General features: G+C 43.5%; 1 protein-coding gene across 2 annotated transcripts in view; it reads right to left on the minus strand.

Annotated features, from left to right (window-relative positions):
• Positions 1-27,954, minus strand: part of LOC144800537 (vitamin D3 hydroxylase-associated protein-like) — a 306,080-nt gene that overhangs the window by 125,208 nt on the left and 152,918 nt on the right. For both annotated transcript variants that reach the window (XM_078671688.1, XM_078671687.1), the window contains exons 8-9: positions 21,714-21,839; positions 7,675-7,772 (exon numbers count right to left, since the gene is read on the minus strand). In XM_078671688.1, the coding sequence (XP_078527814.1) occupies positions 7,675-7,772; positions 21,714-21,839 (224 nt within the window). The remainder of the gene's footprint in view (positions 1-7,674; positions 7,773-21,713; positions 21,840-27,954) is intronic.

Genomic DNA, 27,954 nt, shown 5'->3' on the forward strand with positions numbered 1-27,954 from the left:
TTTGGGACCGGCCCAGGCAGGCTTTCTTCTTGCCTCATAACAGAGGCTGCTGGGTCCCAGTATCTTATTAACCTGACCTCGCTGCGGTGGGAGGATGCATATCTCTGGGCCTTGTCCCATAATTAACCCCTGAGTAGCTTAAAGCCTTGCTGTGGAGGCATAATGGAATATGCAGAATATTACGAGGAGGAGGAAGAGCAGCAGGTCATTTACTTACCGGTGGATGACCACTTCTGTCAGATAATGGATTCCTCCCTGTTGAAAGCAGTGACGAGGGTGGTGGCACCCCTAGAACAGAAACTTGACCAACTGCAAGCGCAGTGCCAACCCCTGGGGTAGGGACCAGCCCTTTCGGGACAAAAGGATCCTATTCCTTCGAGCCAAGTATCGCCGAGTACCACAGAACCCAAGAGGAAGCGTTCTTCGGATGCGGGGGTGGACTCTGATGCATTTTCGCGTTTGAAAAAGGCCTTTTTAGAAGCTAAGACCACGGATACCCCTTCGACCTCAAAGAAGGTTCAGACTGCGGATTTGAGGGGAGATCAAGATGATGCGGCCACAATCGACCCGGACGAGTCTCCCCAAACCTCGGATGGAGATGGGGATCCAGACCATTCGTGGCAAAGCCCCTCCCAACCCACCCAATTGTCTAGTTCCGACCCCAGTTCGGACATGCTCAACCCGGACGAGCTGCTCCACCCACGCTCTTCACACTGGGTTCCCGCTCCCAAAGTGGCAGCTTACATGGCGGCAAGGCTGCGTAAGCCCCTAGACCAGGAGGTGCGTAGCTGCCTTCGGGCCGAGGGCCCGTGCCCCTCCTTGGAGGGTAAAGTTACGGTTACCCCGGAAATTGACCCCAAGATGTCCACCTTCCTCACCAAATTTGTGAAAGACCCCAAAAAGGGCATAGACCGTTCTTGGAGGGCCTGCCAGGATAAGCTATTAGACACGGCAGGGCCGTTGGCGAAAATCTTGGACATGGCTGAGGATGCCAAAGCCTCGGGATCCCTGATTTCCCCGGAGACCCTTTCCGGTTGGGCGCAGAGGCCGATCATTTTTCTGGGGAATGCAAATGTAGCCTTCTCTACAGAAAGGAGGAGATCTATCCTCATTAAGATAGATCCGAAGTTGGGGGAACTGGCTACATCGGAAGCAGGTCCGATGGCGGAGGGGAACCTCTTTGGAGACCTGTTCGTCAAGGAACTGGGTAAATTCGTAAACACATTTAAATCCCTCGACAAGGCACAGACATCAGTGAAACGGATCTTCACCCCTCGTGTTTTTGGGGCAGCCAGCCGAGGAAGGGGGCGCTCGTCTGGCAGACCTTATACTAGAGGTTCCTTCAAACAAGGTGATTCCCATAGAGGTCAATACCAAGACCCCGACAAGTTCGGGAACTTCTACCAGACCAGAGGCTATCCCCGCCGCAGAGGTGGAAGAGGAAGAGGTGACGGCGGCTACCACAATAACAGAGGTGAGACTCCAGAATGTGAGGGGTCTGAAAGTTGGGGGCAGACTCAGATTTTTTCTTCAGCCATGGTCTTCACTTACCTCAGACATTTGGGTCTTACAGACCGTCGAAGGGTTTCACATAGAATACTCGGGACTCCCCAATCAGCCCGTTCGTCCCAGACCCATCGGCTTCACGCCCGACCAAGTCGCTCTGATAGACAAGGAGGTCGCGGACCTTCTCCTGAAAGGAGCCATTGTACAAACGTAGTTGCACCCGAGGGGTTTCATCAGCAACCTTTTTCTTGTAGTGAAACAGGATGGGGGCCATCGCCCGGTGATAAATCTCAAGGAATTCAATGGCTGGCTCATCTACCGCCATTTCAAGATGGAGGGGATCCATCTCCTGAGAGATCTCCTTCAGGAGGGGAACTGGATGGTCCGTTTGGACCTGAAAGACGCCTATCTCACGATTCCCATCTTCGCTCCCCACAGGCGTTTTCTTCAGTTTCAGTGGGGTCAGCGGACTTACGAGTTTGTCTCCCTCCCTTTTGGACTATCGTCCGCTCCGTGGTGCTTTACCAAGGTGCTCAAACCGGTAGTGGAGCGACTGCACACGGAGGGCATTCGTCTTATAATATATCTGGACGATATGCTCCTCCTGAGTCAGTGTCCCCGAACGTTGTTGGCTCACCTTCAAAGAGCGGTCAGCCTTTTGGAATCGTTGGTGTTCATAGTCAACCAGGTCAAGTCGGATCTCTTCCCGGCACGACGAATGCAGTTCCTGGGTTTTCTGATAGACTCAGTGGAAGCCACTTTGTCACGGCCTTCACGGAAATTGTCCAAGATCAGGCACGAGTTGAGACGTACTCTAGCGCGTCCGACGATCCTATTACGACACCTGGCCAGGGTGGTCGGTCTCTTGTCGTCTTCCATTCAGGCGATCTTTCCGGGGCCCCTTCATTACCGGGCCCTTCAACGCCTCAAGGCCATGCATCTTCGCAAAGGTCTGACCTACTCACAGGTCGTTCCCCTCACGGAAGAGGCGAGAACGGAGCTTCGATGGTGGATCGAACACATGGACGCTTGGAACGGGCGGGCCATCTTCGGTTCGAAACCGGACTTAGTAATAGAATCCGACGCCAGCGGCCTGGGATGGGGGCACGCTGCGGCGATGTCTCTACAGGCGGAGTCTGGTCATCTGCAGAAAAAGGCCTTCATATCAACTGCCTGGAGTTAATGGCAGGTTCTTTTGCAGTGAGATGTTGGACGAAAGACAAGATTCAGTGCTGTGTCATCTTGAAGATGGACAATGTGGCGGCAGTGCGCTACATCAATCATCTGGGAGGTACCAGGTCCAGGGCTTTGTCCGACCTGGCCCGGACCCTATGGGAGTACTGCCTATCCAACGAGATTTCCCTGCTGGCGGAACATCTTCCTGGCTCCGACAACCGAGTGGCGGATTGGTGGTCTCGTCACTGGAGGGACACCAGCCTATGGCAACTTCGCCCAGACGTGTTCGAGGCGGTCAGGGACAGGTGGGGTCCGTTTTCAGTGGACCTTTTTGCCTCACGACTGGACACCCAGCTGGAACGCTACTTCAGTTGGCGTCCGGACCCGGAAGCAGCGGCGACAGATGCATTTCTGCAGGACTGGGGCAAGGAGAGGGGTTATGCGTTTCCCCCCTTTGCGATGATCATGAGAGTGTCAACCCAGATGAGGAGACAGCAGGCGGATCTGGTGGTTATCACCCCGATTTGGAAATCGCAAGCCTGGTTTCCAGCTCTGATGGAACTTTCCTGGGATTTTCCAATCCCTCTACCCCGCGTTCCAGATCTCCTCAAGAATCCCCAAGGGGATCCTCACCACCTCCTCTCCACAGGCAACATGTGTCTGATGGCCTGGCGGGTTACAGGCAACGATGGCAAGTCCCGGGACTTTCGGAGGACCCTGCCGCATTGTTGGCCAAATCCTGGGCAGATAGCACCAACAAGAGATATCGATCCGCATGGTCTAGGTGGAGTGGTTGGTGTCTGCGATTACAGATTGATCCAATGGGGGCGGACATTGTCCACGTCCTTAACTTCTTAGCCTCCCTAGCGAAGGAAGGCCTGGCTTACAGGTCAATCAATACTTTTAGATCGGCCATTTCAGCAGGTCATGTCCCGCTGGACAATCACCCGATTGGGGAACATCCTCTGGTCTGCAAATTGCTGCGGGGGATTAGGTTACACGTTCCTCCGGAACCTCGCTACACAGTCTTGTGGGATGTCAATAAAGTTCTTAACTTGTTTCGGAGTTGGCCGTCCAATAAGTACCTGTCGAGAAAGCAGATTTCGGCTAAATTGGCAATGTTGCTATGTCTGATTTCATGTCGCAGGGTCTCGGATGTGAGAGCCTTAGACCTTACAGGTCGCATTTTGTCCCCGGATGGTGTGACCTTCCATATTTCCAGGCGTACCAAGAGTGATTCTCGATCTATCTCGTATCCTGCATTTCCAGATGTCCCAAAGTTATGTGTGGTGAGAACACTAAAGGCCTATGAAGTGACAACGATTGATATTCGCCCACAGGGTGTCAAACAGATCTTCATTGCTCTTACTAAACCACACGGGGCGGTTTCATCACCTACCATCGCGCGATGGGTGCGTTGGGTTATGCAGGAAGCCGGCATAGATATTTCCCAGTTTGGAGCCCATTCAGTGAGGGGGGCAATGGCATCTAAGGCCTTTTCCCTGGGGGCTCGTCTGGAAGACATTCTAAAAGCAGCAGACTGGTCTTCCGACTCCACCTTCAAAAGGTTCTACTTTAAGCCAGTTGTGTCTCTGGCCTCCGTGGTGGTTGACAAGCTTTGAACTAGCCTAATCAGAAGCCTCCGCTCCTGACATAGAATGGAAAATTTCCTAGCTAACGTACAGGAAAGTTTCAATTCTATTAAGGAGGCGGAGGCGAGGATTAGCCCACCCGTTTTCTTCATTCGAACCCTCCCAGAATTCGGAGTTGGGATGGTAAGTAAATCTTTTACGATGAGATGGTCACATATCTGCTGTTGCATGCTATAACCTTTGTGGTAATTACCTTGTCTGGTGCTGTTGATTGACTTGGACAAAGTTTACTTTTCGGTGGCTTAATGGGTTTCCTTGTGCCGTAGGTTCCGATACGGGCAAGCAGGAATAACGGACAAAGGACTGTGGCAGTGTCGCAGGAAGAAAGAGGAGGATAGAGTGCCAACACAGGAAGATATGAGGAGTCCTGGCACGGGATTGGACAGTTACTGATGGGACGATTTTTGTTTCCATTTTCCCTGGTGTTCATGGGAAATGGAGTTTGTTTATAATGTTTACACTTTTAAAGGCTGCTGGAGTACAATAAATGGAGAAAGTGACAGCCTAATCCTCGCCTCCGCCTCCTTAATAGAATTGAAACTTTCCTGTACGTTAGCTAGGACATTTTTCATTCCTGCCTAAAAGTGGGATGGCATTCCTTTTCTAAGGCAAGTTGTTAGAGGTCTTTTACTCTTTGAAGCTTTTGCAAGCCACATATCTAGTAACTCAGCTGAAAGGCAGTGAAGTGCTGTATTGGGTCAAAGTTAACCATGCAGTTAATGAGTAATTAGAAAAGTAGCGGTGTTCTGAGAGCATTTAAACTGTTACTGCTTTATGATGTGGTGTCCTTTAACAAGGTGTGTCTTAAACTCCGTCTTTCTCTAAGCCAGAGTTCAGGGCATTATCATGCTCAAATATAGAGTTCACTAAATCATAAACTATGACACTTATGCTGTGGTGGAAAATGGAGTGGGTTAAAGGAAGATTTTTCTGAACAGCTAATGAGTGAAAAATGCACTATTCACAATACTGTTTACATGGAATTGCAACCCCTGGGTTGGGTTACACAGACATCACCAAGGAAAGATTCTCCCACCCCTTCACTCGAAGTGGACACACTAGAGAGAGGTAGCTTAAATCCATGTGGTTAGGGTGCCCCTATTGTCAAGTCCAGAAATGAAGAATAAATAGCGCAGATGTATACTGCTCAGAAGATCACTGTCTGGAAAGGAAGAAGATAAGCCGTGCTTGACCCCTGGCTGCACCAAAAAGAGGATTGCACTCTAAAAAACTGCACCTACTCCATTTACAAAGCTCCACAAAGAAATGACTTTGCTTGCCTCCAAAAGGAAGGGAGTGGTTTCCCTGACCAGCAACAGGTACAAAGCTGGTACAAAAACACTGAAGAAGTCACCTGCAAAACCAAAGAGAGGATACCCCATCTAACCAACTGCAACTGCAGTTTTTTCTGGACGGCACAAGTGCATTGTGTGAGATTGAATCCTAGCCTTCAAGTGGCAACCCAGAGCCTCTGAGCCTTGGCCAGTGTTAGAAGACACTTATCACCCCTAAGGGAACCAAGAAAAATCAAGATTTATAAGCTTAGAAACTTTCTGCAAATGTTTGCAGAAAGGCTCCAGTAAAAGACCAGCTTTACATCAAGAGTGAAGGGGCATATTAACAAGGGTCATATGTCCGTTTTTTGGCTTTAAAAGCCAAAAAAGCAGAGATAATAATAACACCCTATTACCAATGTGGTGCTAAAATGCATTAGCGCATTTTAGCAGCCGTATTCCACACGCCTCACATTGCATCTCTAATGAGAGGCAAAGTAGGCATTCCCTGACAAAATTAAAAGGAAAATACCTCTAACTGTCCTTTGCCGTATTTACAAGACGGCCCAGGACACACGTAGCGTTACAAAAAGCTGCGCTAGCCGCGGTTATCGCCAGGAATTAATGTCAAAGAAAATCCTAACTTGCCTATATGTTACATGGGAGGTGGATTGTACGGCTCAATCCACATCTCCCTATTAACAAGGATTCCCCTTACGCTGCCGGTGTATCTCTGAATTCCCAGCGATAAACCGGTACTTCACGGCTATCGCCGGATTTCTGATCGCCATGGAGATATGCATTGATAATAATGCAATATCTCAGCGATTGAATCCAGCGATAGCCGGCGTTGTGCAAAGTCACACTAAGCAGGAAATGCGATAAATATCGCATTTCCTTGATAATATGCCCCGAAGTGCTGACATCGACTTGCCGGTCGGACTAACCGCACAGGTTCATCCCACTCAAAAGCTCCAGAGAACCAGCAAAGCTACTAAGTCTGAAGGTAAAAGAAAAGACCTACATGGAGAATCCGGCCACTTTTGACGGCGCTTCCCATAGCTGTGACCGCTGACTTTGCCCATTTCTAGGTCTACCTCACTGTTGACGTTAAGCACTCGACTCCCCCCGTTCACCAACCCACAGAGCTGCAGCAGGCCACTGTGGTCTGTGGATCCAACCAGCCTGGGGAGCCCATCAACGAAACAAAAGATGATTTCTAAAAAAAAAATCTATGTCCAAAGGTAAAACTTTGACCGGGCCCTACCCCACTCCCTAGCTAGCCTGCAGTCCATCATGGTTGGCCTGAAACTTAGACTTTATTCCAGTAGCACCCCTAGTGGTTGGGAGTGGCGCTGTGGGCTTTTGAGTGTTAAAAAGCACATTTTTAAAATGAAATCTTTAGAAATGTCCTATCTCCTTTTTTGTTGTTTTGTTGTCATTTTAATAATACAAATATTTCTTATTTTTATAAATTGGTGTTGAATTTCTATTGGTTTGTGTCTTTTACCTATTTAATGTGTTGGTGGTCTTAAATGCTTTACACATGCCTATATCCTAAGTCAAGCCTGACTGTTTGTTGTCAATCTACCAAGGGTTGAGCAAGGATTAATTTACTGAGACTTGACTGGACCTGTTAGTGATTGTGGTATTATTACTAGCTGAGAGTGAATAACCCCACCTACTAATAACCCACTTTCCTACATATGGCCACAAGGAGGCTGTGTCCACCTCCACATTTACTTCTACATGACGTCTTCTCACTACAACTGAAACCTAAAAGGACCCAGAGAAAGCAGACATAGTTATTCAGTTTCTAAAAATAGGGCTCATTACAACTGAGTGCAATGATGCTCATTTTACTCATCTCAGAAGGTTGAGCGGTGGTAATGATGCACACTAGATTCAGACCTGTGATCTGTAGCTAAAGATGTGTTCATTATCCACTGATCACTATGGCCATGCCCACAATGGGCCATTACATATGTTGATTTTCACAGATAAAGAAAGAAGGATAGTATGATCCTGTTGAAAGATAACTGAGATTCAGGGTGTAACACACTTACAATGCATCCAGTAATGTAGAGCCGCCATCTGCAAATATTCCCTTTATAAACAGTTCATTTGCCATGTAGTCAACCCGAGGAGGCGTACACTGTATGATCTGTAAGACAGTAGGGGCTACTTAAAGCAGGAATAATAGAATAATAATGGTCAATATAGTAGGAATACTAATATCAGTATTGATAACATAAATAATATAAGCATTAATATTAACATTATAATTAACAACACACATAATGAAAATGTCACGAAGTGCGCCTCCTGTGCCGTCTGTACACCTCATTCCTACAATGACCCTCTCCCTATAGGTGGTACTTAAACTGGTCTAATACTTAAGGACCCCCTAGACCTCCCTCCATCCACTAATACACAACTATGTTTTGAAAATAACTGATACTAATGATGACATAATTATTAATACAAGTAATATTACTGCTACACTATTAGTACTAATCTTAATACTTCTACTACTACTACCACTAATAATAATAATGGTTTGAAAAATAATAACATAAAATGATAAAACAAGTAATAATAAAACCATAGTTGGATATCCAAAGTTCAAGCATCTTTATATGTTTATGCTTCTGCATACTTGTCAGATTTGAACATCTAAAGAACTACCATATAATAAAGGATAAAAGCACTTGTACGGAGTCATCAGGATTCCTCTATTGGAGATGGAAACAAGGTCAAACCTTTGGTTGCACCTGAGAGCAAGTAGGCTGCTGTAAGCTGTATGGAGGACCACTATTGCACAGTCCTACAGAGGAGAAAGAAAGTTTAGGAGTGGCAGCTATGAAACCTAATTGTACCTAAGAAGCCAAGTGCAAAGGATGATGATTCGGAAGATTTTGATCAGGTGCCACCAGACTGGAATACCGAAACCATAGACTATCCTAACAAGTCAGTCTTTGACCCTTCCACCAGGTAGGGACAGGTGTCTTCTCCCATACTGCCACAGTCCTCATGGCAGACAGTGCCCTAAAGTGAGTGCTTAACCAGTGCTCAACTCATAAGGCAACATTTTCTTGTTAAAAAAACCCTTCCATGAATTGCAACTAAAAGATCAGTCTTCTGTCCACCTTAGTTTGTATGAAACACAGTTGATGTCACATAGGGTGTTAAAGAAGCAATGATGGAAACATGGGTGACAGGAAGTCCAGATTCACTCTTGAGAATGTTTGCCATGGTTAGGTTCACTGTCAAAAGAAATTGTACAACCAATGGACTGACTGACCTTGTTTTTTTTCTTTGAAGCACAGTATAGGACTGCTCAGTAAGTTAGCTAATAAGGTACTTCTATCAAACCGCCTAAAACTGGTCTGGCCAAAAGGATGTGTTATGGCAATTTCTGTATGTTATGTTATGTTAGAAATGTATACGTGCACGAATGCCAATGGTGTCTTGGCACTAAGCAATCAAGAAGCGAGCTGGAGCACTATTCAACGAACAACCAGGTCTTAATGGCTTTCCTGAAGGATGTCAAGGAGGGAAGATTTTTGATGGTAATAGGGAGGGTACTCCAGAACTTTGTAGCCCCCACCACAAAACTTCTACTGCCCCAGTTTGATTTAAAAAGTCTCTGAGAGAGTATCAATTTTGCCCCTTGTGATCAAAGGCATCTGTTTGGAGAGTGCCAGTGCAGTGACCGCTTCAAGAAATGAGGATCTGTGCTGCGTAGTGCCTTAGATGTAATGTACAGGGTCTTGAAATTAATACGACTTTTTACTGCCAGCCAATGCAGACTCTGAAGGTGCTTTCCCACTAACTGAAATTTGGGAATCCCTAGAAGGAGCCTAGCCGCCGCATTTTGGATCATCTGAAGCCTATGAAGTTGCTTCATGGTATACCGAGATATAGCCCATTGCAATAATCCAGATTGGAAAGGACGAAGGATGTAAACACATGTTACCTGCTTTTTGTTGGATCACTAAGTTAATCACTTTGAGTATAAAGAAGCTGGATGATGAAATGGCCTTGACGTGAGCTTCGAAGTCCAGTCTCTCATCTATCATTACTCCCAGATTTTTGCCTTTAGGGACCTGGATCAGTGCTGTTCCCAGTTCATCTGGCCACCAGATCTGGGACGAGGAGGTTGAGTAATTACCAAACAGTATTACCTCGGTCTTCCCTGAGTTCAACTTAAGGCAGTGTGATCTTATCCATGAGTTGACTGCTTTTGTGCAGTCTCTAAATCTTTTTACTGGCGGTTGGGTGTTTTTACAGATGGATACGACAATTTGGGTGTCATCTACGTAGGATGTCAGTGCCATCCCGAAGGATCATAATAATACTGCCAGTTCAGATACATATATATTAAAGAGCGTAGGACTCAAAGAGAAACCCTGTGGTACTCCACATAGGAGCGTGAAGGACGAAGAGGTGTAGTTGTCCAGGGCCACTGATAGAATCCTATCAGCTAATCTTAGTTTAGCATTTCCCAAACTGTGGGTCGTGGCTCCCTGTTGGGTCGCCAGCTGATTTCTAGTGGGTTGTGAAAGAGCAATAATTAAAGGTGACGTTTTATTTTATAATCATCTTGTCATATTTGCTGCGCTTCAAAGACAGAGGTCAAATGCCTGGCTGGACTTATTCTTTTCACGTGGAGATAGGTGTTTAATTTTCCTTCTCTAACTGCAAAGTGAGAGGAGTTTTTAAAGCATGCTATGTGACAATTTTGCTGGCATACGTTGAGTGTGAAAGGAAATATTGCAAAGCGCATGTTATTTTGGTAATTCACAGCACTTTGGAAGCATGTCTACCATTACATTAAAAAATCACCCCGCCCCTTGTTTGTTAAAGGAAGATGGGTCCTGAAAGTTTGTTGTTCGAAAAATTGGGTCATGGTTCTAAAATGTTTGTGAAGCACTATCCTATAGGGTTATACATTAAGAATTACCAGAGTGGCATCTGTGCATGCAGAATTGTACATACATTGAATCTTGAAGAAACCCTTCGGATATGAGTAAATAGGAATTCCTAAACGTTTTCCATGAATAGTCTTGGGACCTTCATGAAATCCAAACGTGTGCATGTCTGTACCCAAATGTAGTAGTATACTTACAAATGTAAATGTACCTACAGATACTTCAATAATTGTCTTATGATTCAAACTAAATGTACCATTTAACATTCATACTCAATGGGCAATGCTCTACATGCAAACTGCAGTAGCATGTTACATGAAGGGCATTACAGAGGCCACTAGACACTAGCAGTGAAAGATTGTGGTTATCACAATTGTGATACAATAACTCTAATTACAGTGGGACACTTTGACTAAGATATTTTTTCTCAAATACCTCTGTAGTCTTCTAAACATTTTTTGTCTTCATTTGTCTCAGATTTTTTTCAGTTCTCCAACTTTCTATACTTTATTGCCCTCTTGGATATCCAGTATAAAGCCTGTACTTTATATCTCCTATTTTGCATGAATTTTGAAGCAAGGACAATGAATGAAATTAGCAGAACATTGAAAAAAGTGATGAAAACCATACCAAAGACCTGGTATGCTTCTGAAGAATTTTTTTAAAAGAGAGGCTTGTAAGGAATGTTTTTGGTATAACCCCAGGCTTGCCCTTAGTTTTCTAATCTTGTGTAAATTTGCACTGCACCTGAAAGATCTCTGAAGACATATTTTCAGTTGAATCCTAAAATAACTCATTAGCTATCAAAGAGGTATAGTTAATTGGATTGTTTATCATATTATTGGAAAACAAAATGTACTGCACTTATCAATCACCTCCCCTACCACATAAAAACAACAATAACTCATCCTGTCTGTCATGCAAAAAGAGATTTTTAATTACTATAAGGTGGGACAGATTCTGTGGTTAATTTACCTCATTGGCAGCTTATTGCAGGAGATTTATGGACTCTAGAACAGCCATGTGGGGTCAGAGAAGCAAGGGACTTATTGATTGACAAAGTAATTCATTGGTTTCGCACTGTGTGTAAATGTCTTTCAATAGTACGCTCAAACATTGTGAATGTGATTTGCCACCAGATACCAGCCAATAGTTATGATTATGTTTGAAATCGCATTCAAGTCCCAGAGATTGAGGGAGGATTTAATAGCTTTAGAAGTTAGATCTTCTTGGACAGCTCCCACTAATGTCAAACTAAAGTATAAACTTCCTGTGACCAGGGTGTGTCTGTGTTTAGCAGTTACAACCCTAATGCTGGATCCTACGGAGGCTCACCTCCAGCTTGCAAATAATAGAGATTGATTTAAGGACGACATTTTCTCCCAAATTGCAGCTACTTTTTCTGTGACCCCCAATGGATGAGTGGAAAGTAGTCTCCTGGAACTATCCTTTGCTAAAATCCAAACTTGCAGACCTTGGTTCGGGGTCTTCCGTTGACTCTTTCGACATTTGCAATTTTTGAACAGACTTGATGTGTTGATCCAGTTTTCAGGCCAGGGTTTATGAATTATTACTTTGAGACAATTTCTTGTGTAAGGGGCAGACTGCAGGAAGTCTCAAAATTTGGATCAAAACTTTACTCAATTGCAGTGTCAAAAGGCTTTCTTTAAACTCAACTGATCTTCTAGGGTTGCTGATTTATGTTGCTAATAACATGTCTCTTTATATTTTTATTGTGTACAACAGTCCCCTTGGTCGTAACCAAGAGTCAGGTACTCTTACCAGTCGTGAGGAATTTGCCAATGGTATTTTGCATGGGGGTATGGGTATTTGTACTGTTTGACATCTCTGATTTGGACATGCTGAAGAGGAAGATAAAGCTTGGGGCATAACGCAGGCGGTTAGATTTGGTTCCGTTTGAAGAGGCAGTCGCACCAAGCTATCTAACTTTTGGAGCTCCCTCCTAATCGTGGCCTTAAGGCCTGTGTTGGCAGAAACCTGAGAAGTGAACTCCGCTCCATTCGCAGACTTTTCTGAGTTTTTCGCACTCCGTCCCTGAAGTTTATTCCTCACTCGCCAATGGTAAGTTGGTGAGCGATGGTGAGGAAAATGTAATGCTAGACCACTTCTCTGCAATATTTCTCAAAGCAGGCGGACGCTACCGCTTGCTTTGAGAAACCTACCTTTCACGTTGAAACTACCTCTCACGTAGAACTTTTACTCGAGCGGCAGAAAGAAGAAGCGCCCTCTTGCACTGTGCGAGATGCCATTCTCCCTGATTTTACAGCGCGGGACAAACACCCGGAATGAAAAAATCAGTGAGAACGGCACTCGGTAACCCACTTCCCTGCTCGGGGAACTCCACGTAGCTTGCTAGAGTTTTGTCGTCACTTCGCGGAGTTCCGCATAGCAGAACTCCCCGTATTCCGTCCAGGCTTAGATAGAATCACCTCTGATTTGGATGGCGTGCATATGTTCAAGAGATACAACCACTCCAGTAGAATTGGTCATATTTTGATTTTCTTGCATTTATTGTCATACATGTTAGATATGAAGATCCTCTCTATAAGTGATAATGACCATAATTCTCTTCAATTGACAATGAAACACTTCTTGTTAACTGAAAGTAACTTGCAGTACACTGGATACCAGAGGAAATCTTGCCTTGCTAATAATAAGCTATCCCTAAAGTTGTCCTTTATTTTTAGTGATCACAATAGTATTGCCAAAATATATTGCAACGTTGCAGGTTCAATCAAGCTGATGTTAAGTATCAAACTAGATAGAGATGGTGTAATGCAGTGTCTTAACCAGCATGATGATTTATTTGCCCACACAGGTCAATTCTTCTTTGGGAAATGTAATAGGCCACACAAAGGAAGATCTAAACATCCTTGATTTAATAAGCAGAGCAAACTTGCTATGGCAGCCTTAGTACAGACTATTAAATTAAATAACCAGGAGAAAATTGTTCAAGCCAGAAGGGAGTATAAAAGCCACCTTAGGTGTGCTAGATCTGATTGGGAGATGGATATCTGTTCACTGCGGGGGACAGCAAGTCTTTTGGGAATATGGTTGCACACAGGAGTAAATCGCTACAACCCATGTTGATTTCTTTCTCCAGCCTCATTTTGGGTCGAGGAAAATGAAGAGCTTTATTTTGATTCCACCATGGCATCTGGTAATACCTCTAATCTAGGACTAAATAACCCAGAGAACTGTCCTGTTGTCTTGAAGTATCACTTCAAGAGACCTGTGAGACCTTGGCAGACATTGTCCCTGCGAAAGCTCGGGAGGGAGGCATAGTGGATGACTTGCTTGCGGCAGAACCGACTACACATGGACCCTATTTAAATCGACTTAGCAAGTCAGTTTTGTGGGGTTTACCTCCCCCTATATCATGACAACCAGCTGAAATAGTTCCTAGGTTTAAAAATGGCAGTAGAGAAGACCCATGCATTTAAAGGCCCATCAGTTCGATAGATGGGATGCAAAAACTTTTCTGTTGCCAAATTTTGGGGAAACTTGCTGATTGGGCCCACGAGAATAACATTTTATCTGATCTGCAGGCTGGCTTCCGCCAGAAGATCACTATAATAGACCAGATGTTCCACTTCGGTAACTTATATTGGAAAACAGTACTATGTATGTAGTCTTTTTGGACCTGAAATCGACCTTTGACACTATTCCCATACATCATTTAAGGTCTGTATTGGGCAACGTGGGATTCCCTGATGAAATCTTATCAATTTTGATTAGGCTGCATCAGCTTAACTTTGCCTGAGTAAGGTGTGGTAGGAAAAGCAAGTTGACCGAAAATGTTAGAATTCAGAAAGGAACTCGCCAAGGATGTGGGCTGGCCCCTTTGCTTTTTATATTATATGAAATGACTTAGTGCACTATCTGGACTTTGCTGGAAATGATGCTCCAAAAAATGGGGGAGTTGTGTGCGGGCGATACGTTGCTTACATCTAAAACCCCGCCTGGACTTCAGGCCCTAGTGGACAGTTTTTTATCCTTTTGTGTTGTGAGAGGACTGGAACTGAATATAAAAAAATTGGAATTCATGTCATTTAATCCTTGCACTTCCAAAAGGTGCAGTAATTTGGCACAGAATGAATCTCTTGGGTAAGTAAAAGATTGTGATTATCTTGGAGTCAGATTGTCTAATATGCTTGCCTGATCCTCACAGATAGAGAACAGTGCACTAAAGTTACAGCAGCAAAGTAAGGCAATCTTAACGATGATAAAGAAGACCAGATCACTGTCCCCAGCAGTTGAGATTTACAATGCTAAAGCCAATGAATCTACCCTTTAAGGTGCAGAGCATTGGGGCAATGCTATGGTCTAGCACCTTTCTGTAACAGAAAATACATATATTAGGTCCCTGCTGAATCTTCTGCAAAGCACCCACTGCATACTGCAGTTTCAAGATGTGAGCATCTTTCCTATTGCTCTAGTTAGCAAATGTACAGCCTTACTATACTGGTACAGACTGTGTATTAATGACGAGCTGACTCCGTACAGACTTCCTCTTGTATAATTAATGCTCCCAATGTCTGTATGAAAATTCCCTGAATAAGAATTGTCAAAGATACGATCTTGAGGCTTGATCTGGCTTCCCTCTGGGTCTCTCCTGCTGCCCTTGTTCTTATCTCCAAATCTGTGGTAAAAGATAGACTTAAGGGGGCATATTATCAAGAGGGTTTATCTCCGCTTTTTTGGCTTTAAAAGCCAAGAAAGCGGAGATAAAATTATCTCCCTATTACCTAGCTGTCGCTAACACCAGTTAGCGACAGCTAGTAGGAGATAGCGACCATCTTGGGCCCCACTTTGCATGTCAGTGATATTTATCACTAATGACATGCAAAGTGGGCGTGACAAGATGTTAGCGACTGGAAACAGTCGCTAACATCGCTATCTCCTATTACCTACTGTTGGAGATATTCGCGCTAAGCGCGAATATCTCCAAAAGCTAATACCTGCCCTGAGCAGTTCTTAGCCATGTTATCCAATGGGAGGTGGATAACATGGCTAAGAGCATTAGCTCGATAATGCATGAATATCGCTGACTTTTCAGCGATATTCATGCTTTGCGGCGATTTTTATCGCTATTGCTTGGTAATATGCCCCAAAGTTTATTTGTGGGATGAGGCGTTAAGTAAATGTGACCCAAGCAGTCAGTGGGATAGATTCCTGGGGGCATATTACCAAGCAATAGCGATAATTATCGCTATTGCTTGGTTAGAGACAAAATTTTACCGCTGAGCTGCGGCGATTTTTATCGCAGATAAACCTTGGTATTACCAAGGTTTATCGCAAATGCGATAAAAAACGGCCGCAATGCATGAATATCGCTGAAAAGTCCGCGATATTCATGCATTACCGAGCTAATGCTCTTAGCCATGTTATCCACCTCCCATTGGATAACATGGCTAAGAACTGCTCAGGGCAGGTGTTAACTTTTGGAGATATTCGCGCTTAGCGCGAATATCTCCAAAAGTTGGTAATAGGAGATAGCGATGTTAGCGACTGTTTCCAGTCGCTAACATCTTGGCACGCCCACTTTGCATGTCATTAGTGATAAATATCACTGACATGCAAAGTGGGGCCCAAGATGGACGCTATCTCCTACTAGCTGTCGCTAACTGGTGTTAGCGACAGCTAGGTAATAGGGAGATAATTTTATCTCCGCTTTCTTGGCTTTTAAAGCCAAAAAAGCAGAGATAAACCCCCTTGATAATATGCCCGCTGGACTTTAATCTGATTCAATTTGTTGTGCCTTTTTTAGCAAGATCACTAGTCCTTTAGCCAAGCAGTTGCTTATAAGATTTGAAACTTTACACCACTTCTTTTTGTTTTTGTAACACTTATCTAACCTCTCGCAAGAAGTGGATTACACCTGTGTGGCTCACTGGGTGTTAGGCAAATTGAACACACTTTGAGAATAGTGAGATCTGATATGAATGAAATGACTTTGATACGTGTTTCTAAAGGGCACATTATCAAGGGGGTTTATCTCCGCTTTTTTGGCTTTAAAAGCCAAGAAAGCGGAGATAAAATTATCTCCCTATTACCAAGCTGTCGCTAACACCAGTTAGTGACAGCTAATAGGAGATAGCGACCATCTTGGGCCCCGCTTTGCATGTCAGTGATATTTATCACTAATGACATGCAAAGTGGGCGTGCCAAGATGTTAGTGACTGGAAACAGTCGCTAACATCGCTATCTCCTATTACCAACTTTTGGAGATATTCGCACTAAGCGCGAATATCTCCAAAAGCTAACACCTGCCCTGAGCAGTTCTTAGCCATGTTATCCAATGGGAGGTGGATAACATGGCTAAGAGCATTTGCTCGATAATGCATGAATATCGCTGACTTTTCAGCGATATTCATGCATTGCGGCCGTTTTTTATCGCATTTGCGATAAACCTTGCTAATAGCAAGGTTGATCTGCGATAAAAATCGCCGATTTGCTGCGATACTTTTTGTCTCTAAACAAGTTAGAGACAAAAGTTATCGCTAGTTGTTGGTAATATGCCCCTAAGTTTTTACTCTCTGCATGGATCATTCGCACGAATATCATTAGTGCTCGAATTTGATCCTTATTTTTGCACTAATTAACCTCTGTGATTTGCACTTTTGATAACTAGGCGTGTTTTGCATTTAATACTTTAGCATCTTATGAGTCCTGTGTGCTTTACTATTGTCGTTTTTGCAGCTCAAATCCTGAATAATTTTCTATTACACTATTGATCAATGATTCATGTTGTGTGATGTTTTAAAAGGGCTGATCCTCTGTAATATAATGTGTCTTTGCACTTATTGTACTTTGACATTTTATGTTATTCCTGTGCAGTATTATGGATGAGTAGGGTTTTTCGCATCTCAATTATTTTGTTTCTCCTGCAATTTATGCTAATCAAGTGCAGTCCCTCCTGGTGAATTTTATAATTGCTAATTGGGAATATATTGATTATTTGGCATAACTGTGTGAACTGTGTTTACTTTTTATTTTTATGGGGACTTTTGGCCCTTTTTGTGAGCCATTTTATTATAATGCGATTTTACTGTGATTGTAATACTATACAGTTGATTGTTTTAATGTGATTGATGTGTTTTTTAGGATCTTGAATCCGAAATAAACTATATTGATGATGATGATGACCACAGTGGCATGTGTGCATGCATAATTGTAATATATGTACAATTAAGCATGAAGCAACCCTTTGGATATGGGTACATAGGAATTTCTAAAAAAAATTCCAGGAGTAGTCTTGGGAACATTCATGAAATCCAAATATGTGCATGACTGTACCCAAATGTAGTAGTATACTTACAGATGTAGATTTGCAATTTTTTCAGAACCGGGCCCTGAAGACCTTAATTATGAGCCCTTTAAGCCCCCGTTGCTTCACTTTTTGAGACACTGCGGCGGCATAAAATATGTGCCACGCTGCGCCATAGTTACAAACTGACGAATCTAGGCAGATGTTTCACTTTGTGAACCCTTGCGCTACATTATACCTGCGACAGGTATAATGTATGAAGGGTGGGCGTTCTGGCGCAAAAAAGACTCTTTTAGGTGTTTGAGTGAAATCTATGCGATTTCACTGTGACACTTCTAGGACGCCACTGCGTCGAATCCTTACGCCTGCCTCACAGTGAAAGGACACACTGCTGGAATTGCGTCTTTCTGACACACCCCAGCAATGCCCCACTTTTGCGCCAACAGGTACATCAGGAATACCGATGGGTCTGTAAATCCTTGCGACATGAAGCACCGTAGAGTAAATACGGTGCATCCGTGGTGTCGTAAGGATGGCGGAGTGAAAAGTGTTAAATTGCTGTTTTCATGCAGCGATGCAACACTTTTCATAAATGAGGCCCTGAGTTTTAAAGCGCAAACAGATATTCCAATAATTGTCCTATTATTCAAACTAAACATACTGTTTGACTTTGTCATACTCAATAGGCACTGCTCTACATGCAAACTTCAATAGCATATTACATGAAGGCCATTACAGAGGCCACTAGCAGTGAAAGATTCCAGTTGTCACAATTTTGAGTACAGTAACTCTAATTACAATAGGACACTTTGATTCTGATGCATGTGTAGTCTTCTAAACATGTTTTCGTCTTTGTGAGTGCTGGAAAATGTCCTATAAATTAATCACTACTAAGGATAATCTGCCTTGGGCTTCAAAAATGAAAAATGGATTTTTAAACATGACAAGCAGACATTTGGTACTGATAACACGAGGCTTTAATTTTTAGTCAATAGGCTTTAACTAGATTTGTTTTCCTTTTAATAAATAATGTTCTTTTAAAGACACTGAAACATGAAAACATATATTTTGTAGTCTGACTTTAATGTCACTGGCTTAGATGTTGTCTTAACTGTAGAATGTGCTTTTATTAAACTCGCAATAGTTAAACGTGTGCAGAATTAGCGTGCAGTTTGTATTAAATTACAAATACATTTAATAGTGCATAACACAGTGAAAGCTTACTAAAATACTGCTTTGAAGAAATGCAGCTTGCTTGAAGAGCTGATCATGTTATCCACCTCCCATTGGATAACATGGCTAAGAACTGCTCAGGGCAGGTGTTAACTTTTGGAGATATTCGCGCTTAGCGCGAATATCTCCAAAAGTTGGTAATAGGAGATAGCGATGTTAGCGACTGTTTCCAGTCGCTAACATCTTGGCACGCCCACTTTGCATGTCATTAGTGATAAATATCACTGACATGCAAAGTGGGGCCCAAGATGGTCGCTATCTCCTACTAGCTGTCGCTAACTGGTGTTAGCGACAGCTAGGTAATAGGGAGATAATTTTATCTCCGCTTTCTTGGCTTTTAAAGCCAAAAAAGCGGAGATAAACCCCCTTGATAATATGCCCGCTGGACTTTAATCTGATTCAATTTGTTGTGCCTTTTTTGGCAAGATCACTAGTCCTTTAGCCAAGCAGTTGCTTATAAGATTTGAAACTTTACACCACTTCTTTTTGTTTTTGTAACACTTATCTAACCTCTCGCAAGAAGTGGATTACACCTGTGTGGCTCACTGGGTGTTAGGCAAATTTAACACACTTTGAGAATAATGAGATCTGATATGAATGAAATGATTTTGATAAGTGTTTCTAAGTTTTTACTCTCTGCATGGATCATTCGCAAGAATATCATTAGTGCTCGAATTTGATCCTTATTTTTGCACTAATTAACCTCTGTGATTTGCACTTTTGAAAACTAGGCGTGTTTTGCATTTAATACTTTAGCATCTTATGAGTCCTGTGTGCTTTACTATTGTCGTTTTTGCAGCTCAAATCCTGAATAATTTTCTATTACACTATTGATCAATGATTCATGTTGTGTGATGTTTTAAAAGGGCTGATCCTCTGTAATATAATGTGTCTTTGCACTTATTGTACTTTGACATTTTATGTTATTCCTGTGCAGTATTATGGATGAGTAGGGTTTTTCGCATCTCAATTATTTTGTTTCTCCTGCAATTTATGCTAATCAAGTGCAGTCCCTCCTGGTGAATTTTATAATTGCTAATTGGGAATATATTGATTATTTGACTAATGTATTAAGAATCAGAATTGACTAAACCTTTAATTAGAAAATAAAACACCTTCAAACTACTCCCAACTCACATTAGTGACTACATTTAAGATGTTTATAATGATGGAATAACTATTTTGATCAAAACACAGTGGCAAAAACTTATCACCTAAGAGTGGGAAATGGTGTGGTAAAGGGGCTTGGTCCTTTGAGTGATGATATTTGAAAGGTTGCACTGTATTCATTTAAATTTGAGCCACCATTTCAGCGCTATCATCTTCATTTTGTCTCAACTTTCTACACTTTATTGCCCTCTTGAACATCCAGCATAAAGCCAGTACTTTATATCTCAGATATTGCATGAATTTTCATACAGCTTGAAGCAAGGACAATGAAGAAAATTAGCAGAACATTGACAAAAGTATTGACCTGGTATGGTTCTTAAGAGTTGTCTGAAAAGGGAGGCTTGTAAGGAATGGTTTTGTTGTGACCCCGTCCTGTCCTTAGTTTTCTAATCTTGTATAAATTTGGCACTTGGGAGCTCTCTGAAGGTAAATTTTAAATTGAACACATCCTAAAAGAACTCATTAGCTTTCAAAAAGGTATACTTTTTACATTATTGGTAAACTAAAATGTACTACACTTATCAATAACCCCCACCACATAAAAACAGAAAGAACTCTGTAGTAGTGTGTTCATATTCATACATTCACATTCTCTTTCTCCTATTATGAGTCTCTCTATGTCAAGCTTATTATTACCTTTTCTTATGCAATGTTCTGTATTTCTTTGAATGTTCTGTATACCTTTGAATATTGCTATGTTCTGCTTCCAGAGAGCGTTTACCCTGAGAGATCAGTTTACTCTGATCTTTCAGACTTCATAGACACCTCCTGTTCGTGGGCTTCTGAAATAAATACTTGGGGGCATATTATCAAGGGGGTTTATCTCCGCTTTTTTGGCTTTAAAAACCAAGAAAGCGGAGATAAAATGATCTCCCTATTACCAAGCTGTCGCTAACACCAGTTAGCGACAGCTAGTAGGAGATAGCGACCTTCTTGGGCCCCACTTTGCATGTCAGTGATATTTATCACTAATGACATGCAAAGTGGGCGTGCCAAGATGTTAGCGACTGGAAACAGTCGCTAACATCGCTATCTCCTATTACCAACTTTTGGAGATATTCGCGCTAAGCGCGAATATCTCCAAAAGTTAACACCTGCCCCTGAGCAGTTCTTAGCCATGTTATCCAATGGGAGGTGGATAACATGGCTAAGAGCATTAGCTCGGTAATGCATGAATATCGCTGACTTTTCAGCGATATTCATGCATTGCGGGCGATTTTTATCGCATTTGCGATAAACCTTGGTAATACCAAGGTGTATTTGCGGTAAAAATCGCCACAGCTCAGCGGTAAATTTTTGTCTCTAACCAAGCAATAGCGATAATTATCGCTATTGCTTGGTAATATGCCCCTTGGTCTTTAACCTATAATGTTTGAAGCTTCCTACTTTCAACAAACTCCTCCTGTCTGTCATGCAAAAAGAGAATTTTGAATTAACATAATGTGACACAATATCTGTTAGTATGTGGTCAATTTACCTCATGACCTGCCTGCTGCAGGAGCTTTTTGGTCTCTAGAACAGCTCGTCTCATGCATGGAACTGGCATTGTATAGCCATCGGTGTCATAGTATCCAACTCGAAGGGGTGTGGAATTAGAGTACAACTGGGTGGAAAGAGAAACGAGTCAAACACTATATCTACAGTGTAATGCAAGTATAAGGCACATACAAATAATATTTTCTACCTACTTGAATTAATCCCATTTATCTAAAGTTTCATCAAGAGTACATCCTCATTGCAAATTAAAGAGAACTGTATGGCTAATGCTAGTGGCCATCTGCAGAGAAAATCTCATGAATGGACATTCAATACTCAATCATACATTTTAACTTCCAAGGTGGACTACTAACTCCTCCCCACTATTCAATACCTGGTGGGGCCTTGGTTTGTAAATCAGTTATATATCTTGATTCCAGTCTGCAAAGTCTCAAAATTGTGTAGGATGCACTCTTGATGAAACTTTAGATGAATGGGATTAATTCAATTAGGTAGGCCCATGAAAGTATAGGATTTCCTACTTCAGGGGATACACAGCTTAATTTTGCCAATACCCTGCATGATTGAGACATAATTCCACAAATATATGTTGGTTAAATATGAATGAAATACTTTAAATGTCTACAACATGTGATAGAATGAATTCACGAATCTAACACACTAATATGGCATCCATGAATAATATAAGCAGTATGCAGCACTTTCAATGACATCTTGTATATAATGTTGATATATTGTTGTATGTCACTGGTATCTTTTTTAAGAGTGGGCGTAAGTATCTCTGTCTTTAAATGCTAAAATGCATAGAGTCATTTCACAAAAGTGATACTGATAATTTAGCAAGCAGGGAGAGAGGTGATGATTTTGGGATCTTTCCTAACTTAAGGAGAGAACTGAGCAGATGCCTTGAAACAAAGAGCACATCTTTCTGAACGATTCAGTGATGGCCCCATCCTCTTAGGATCACCCGAAGCACAGTTATTATGGGCAAAAATACAATTCCACCCAAAGGCCCTGCAAAGCATTATGGGACAAGATTAGCAGTGGGCAGTGAATATTATAGTATCCAATATCAAAATAATTCCACAAAGAGCTGCAGTTCAACTTGTCGTTACAAGGTGTCCCTCAGGAGTCAAATACAAAAGCAATAAATTAAGCTGCAGTTCCACTAGTCGTTACTAGATGTCCCTCACGAGTCAAATGCAAAAGCATTGAAAATAATACATCAAGCTGCAGCTGCATTAATCATTACTAGATGTCCCTCACAAGTCAAATGCAAACGCATTGAAACCCTGAGCTGAGAGCTAATACTATAAATTCTACAAAGAGCTGACCTGCAGCTTCATGAAAGGGTTTCAATGCTTTTGTATGTGACTCGTGAGGACATCTAGTAATGACTAGTGGACCTGCAGCTTGATTCAATGCTTTTGCATTTGACTTGTGAGGGACACCTAGTAACGACAAGTCAGAGAGCCCTGAATGGCCTATGGCTTGGCTCTTGCCACTAACAGCTGTCAGTGACCTCTGTTGGTTGCTATCCCTGTGGGCAACGTTTTTCTAGTGTTGGGGACAAAAGTTAGACCCAAGGGGTGGAATGGGCCACACCACTTTGTTGGCCTTGGTGGTACTGTCTAACTACTGGGATGCATCTGTGACCAAATTAAAGTTAGGTGTGGCACAGATGGGGTCCACAGATGAGAATCTTTCTCCATTGGGTCAATTCAGTGGCCCCAAGCAGTAATGACAGAGGGATCCAACTTGGTTCAGAGAGGTGTAGAACTGGCAGGTGCCCCTGTAGTAGTGGGCCATTGTCCAGGTTCTATCGCCCTGAGCAGGTAAGTCCATTAATGAATTGATTAGTCTACCCTGGCTTTAGGCTGGAGGGGGTAGTGTTAGAAATGGCCCTATTTGCAGGTTACCCAAACCTTTTTGCCTCCTCTTCATCTGACCTTGGTGTGTTGACTTTAGGACTGTGAGCACTTTACCACTGCTAACAAGTGCTAAAGTGCATGTTCAATCTTTTCTAAATGTGTGTGTTGGTGTTCACCTTTTGCCCTATTTAATTTAGCTGTAAGTCCCTTGTAAGGCGGTTTACTATCTACATAGGGCCTGTAAGTTTAGTGCTACTAGTAGGCTGCAGCACTGATTGTGCCATCCACATTAGTAGCTTTTCAAACAAGTCTCAGAACTGCCACTGCAGTACCTGTGTGGGAAGTTTACTGTCACTTTGACTTGGCATTTAAAACATATTTGCCAAGGGTTAGACCTTGCACCATTGGCGTGGGTCTCCCTTCCATTTTTTGATGTTGCCTCTGATGTTTTTCCTTGTTTTAGATGCTTTTGGGCACTGTGCCACGGCTGTTCAGTGCCACAGTGCAAGTGCTCCCTATGGTAAATTGATGTATGGATTAGTGACTCCATGATTGGCTTGTTTGGTTTACTTGTCAAACCCTAGTACAATGCACTGCGTGTGCTCCAGGGCTTGTAAAACAAGTGCTGCTGGTGAGCTTGCAGCACTGTTTGTGCCACCCACCGGAGTAGCTTGTAAACTGTGTCTCAGGTCTGCCATTGCAGACCCTGTGTGCAGTCTGGTGCTGCCATGCTGACTGGGCAAGTGCGCCCACTTGCCAGTTCCTAACCCTTCCCTTTTATACATAATAGTTACCCCTAAGGAAGGCCCATAGGCTGGGTGCATTGTAGATAAAATGTAGGACATGCCCTGATGTGTGTGGCATGTCCTAATAGTGAATTACAGCCATTTTCGTTTTTCACTATCGCAGGGCTACCTGTTCCCCATAGGCCAGAATGGGCAGTTTGATTATTAAATCTTATAATCCTAACTGACTCTGGGAACTAGGTGGAAATTTGAGTTTAATATGCCTGAACTCAGATTGATAAAATACATCTTTTAGTGAAGTTGGTTTTAACATTCTGTGTTAGAAAATGCCACTTTTAGAAAGTAGATATTTTCTTGTCTAACTATCCAAGTCTGCATCTGCTAGGTTGTGTATTCCTTGTCTGGAGTTTGAGTGACAGGGGCTGGGGATTCCAGGTGACAGAGTGCGTCAGCACAGTGCTGAATAGAGAGATCTGCACTTAAATAGGAGGGAGAAGTTACACCTGGGACCTGAATAGGGCTGTGCCTGCTCTCCACAATGCTGGCTCCACCTCCTGTGGTGCGTCTGATGTCCCCGGCCTACATAGTCAAAGGAAAGAAGTAGTCTTGTCAACAAAGTGCTCCAAGACTGCCAGAACTGGTTTGGACTAGGCAAAGGCCTCTCTGCCTTCAGAGAACAAAGGGAAAATGAGTATAAATATTGGGACCCAGACCCAAGAACTTTAGATCACTTCTGGGAATCAAGTCGAACCTTTTCTGAGGAGATCAACCAGGAAGCTGAGACTACTCCTGTGCTGTGTGTTTGGGTGTTGGCCTGCAGTGCAGGCTTCATTGCCAAAGAAAGGAAAAAAAGACCGAGTGTGCTTTCTATCAACTTGAAGAAGAATCTCCAAGGGCTTGAACTAGAGCTTGCCTCCTGCCTGAAGTCTCAGGGATACAAGACGTCACCAACAGCTTCCCCCTGAATTTCCTTGCTAGGAATTGAAGTGCCTGCTGTAGTGCTGAGCCTTCTGAGAGACTGCGTGTTGCTGGGAGCGCGATCCAATGCCGAGAAGCGTGTCGCCGCCGCAGCAGCTGTCGTCGCATCGCCGAAGAAGCGAGCCGCCGCTGCCGCTGTCCTCATCCCATTTCCGAAGCACGGCGCATCACTGGAGAAGCGGGAGGCCATCACAAAGGTCGCCGTTGCATCACCAGAGAAGCACGTCTCAGGGCCTGTCGCGGCTCCAAAGATCATCGAGTCACCGCACAGCCGTTGGGCGTGCACGCATTGTATAAACGTTGTCGCATCGTAACCAAGAAGCCATTTTGTCGCATCGGACCGGAGAAAAGTATCGCATCAAGGTGCCATCTTGTTGCATCGTACCGAAGAGCAGTAAGAAACCGACGCATCACCTCCCCACACAGTAAGGAAGCGAACATTAACTCCCCTGCACAGCAGTAAGGAACCGACGCATCCACTCCACTGTGTGTAAGGAACCGACGCATCACCTTCCCTGCAACCCTTTTGTTTTCTTTGCGTTACGCATTCAAGGTACATTGAGAGTAAAGTGTCGCATTTACAACTTGAGAGAACTGAGCTATTTCATTACATTTTTAAGACTTTTTTTGAGTACAGAATTGTGGATTTTTGTCGTTTGTGTTAAGTCTATATAAAAATACGTATTTTTTAATACAATCTGGGCTTTGTTCATCTGTTGTGTTGTCACTGTGTTACTGTATGTGTTCACAAATGCTTTACACACTCCCTCTGAGATAAGCCTGCCTGCTCGTGCCAAGCTACCAAGGGGGTGAGCAGGGGTTATTTTAGGACTATAGCCCCTTACCCTGACTAGTCAGTCAGTCAAATTCACTTTATTTGGTTAATTAAAACCCTAAAAGTATACTACAAAAATACATTAAATATTAAATAAACATATTCATCACAATTTATCAAAAAAGACATAATTAATTCATTAATATACAGAATAAAAAGGGGGAAATTTCATACAAGTCCTGACACAAGATGCACATTATTAGCAGCACTTCATTTCTTCTTAATCCTGAGAGCCGCGGTTAAAAAACTAGCTATATTATATTTTCATGTATTATTTAACATTTGCAAATAAATGAAAGCCGGTCTTGCATGAGTAAAACCTTTGCCTTTTAAAATCGGTATTATAAAACGGTTACGGCCATCGCACGCCAGCACAACCTCAACATCATCTCTTACGCCGACGACACCCAGCTGATCCTCTCCCTCACCAACGACCCCGCCACCGCCAGAGCCAACCTACACGAAGGGATGAAAGACGTAGCCGAGTGGATGATGAACAGCCGCCTGACACTGAACGCTGACAAGACGGAAGTCCTCATCTTGGGATTGTCACCCTCCACCTGGGACGACTCCTGGTGGCCCCCTGCCCTGGGCAGCGCACCCAAACCAACGGACCACACACGAAACCTGGGCTTCATCCTGGACTCCTCCCTCTCCATGGCCAGACAAGTCAACGCCGTCCCCTCGTCATGCTTCAACATCCTGCGCATGCTACGCAAGATCTTCAGGTGGATCCCCACCGAGACTAGGAAGACGGTCACCCAGGCCCTCGTCACCAGCCGACTGGACTACGGCAACTCCCTCTACGCCGGAACCACTGCCAAACTCCAGAAGAGACTCCAGCGGATCCAGAACGCCTCAGCAAGACTCATCCTGGACATCCCCCGACACAACCACATCTCCGGACACCTGGGAGACCTGCACTGGCTCCCGATCAACAAGAGAATCACGTTCCGACTCCTCACCCACGCACACAAAGCCCTGCACAACCAAGGCCCAAGATACCTCAACAACCGCCTCAACTTCTACACTCCCACCCGCCAGCTCCGATCGACCAGCCACGCCCTCGCCGCCGTCCCCCGCATCCGAAGAGCCACCACGGGAGGAAGGTCCTTCTCCTACCTGGCCGCCAAGACGTGGAACTCCCTCCCCACCCACCTCCGCCTCACCCAGGACCACCTCGCCTTCAGGAAGCAGCTCAAGACCTGGCTGTTCGAGCAGTAGCGGACCCCCCTCCCCCAAGCGCCTTGAGACCCTCTGGGTGAGTAGCGCGCTATATAAATGCCTTGATTGATTGATTGAAATTATTCACAAAATAGAACAAAATGCAGAGAATCTAGGTAGAGAAATTGTCACAGGTACATAAATCTAAGTCCTCCAGCTTTTTCCATCCATTTGGCTCGGCAAAAAGCAAATGTAGTTGGTTTAACCTAAATCGAACCAATAGGAAGCGATGGTGCTGGTTAGACACAATGGTTAAGTATGGCTCAATCGTTAATGATGTACATATCAGCTGATGAGCCCGAACAGACAGTTTGCTTAACTCATTCTGCTCTCTATCACTTTGAGATACCTGAACATACATATTTTTAACCCACAATTTGTCGGCTTTTAACAATTTCTCCGGGGACCCAAAGAGCTCAGGTCTGCCTAAGCAAGATGCAGGCCTTTTGATATAATTTAGCCATGAGATGCTACTTGCCAAGTCAAGAGTTAAACAGTCACGAATGATAACACGGTTCATCTCCAGCTCCGGACTTGTCCAAATACTTATCCATTTGAGCAGAGGAG

The sequence above is a fragment of the Lissotriton helveticus genome, chromosome 1_2 (genome assembly GCF_964261635.1).
Source record: "Lissotriton helveticus chromosome 1_2, aLisHel1.1, whole genome shotgun sequence".
NCBI classification, from domain to species: Eukaryota; Metazoa; Chordata; class Amphibia; order Caudata; family Salamandridae; genus Lissotriton; species Lissotriton helveticus.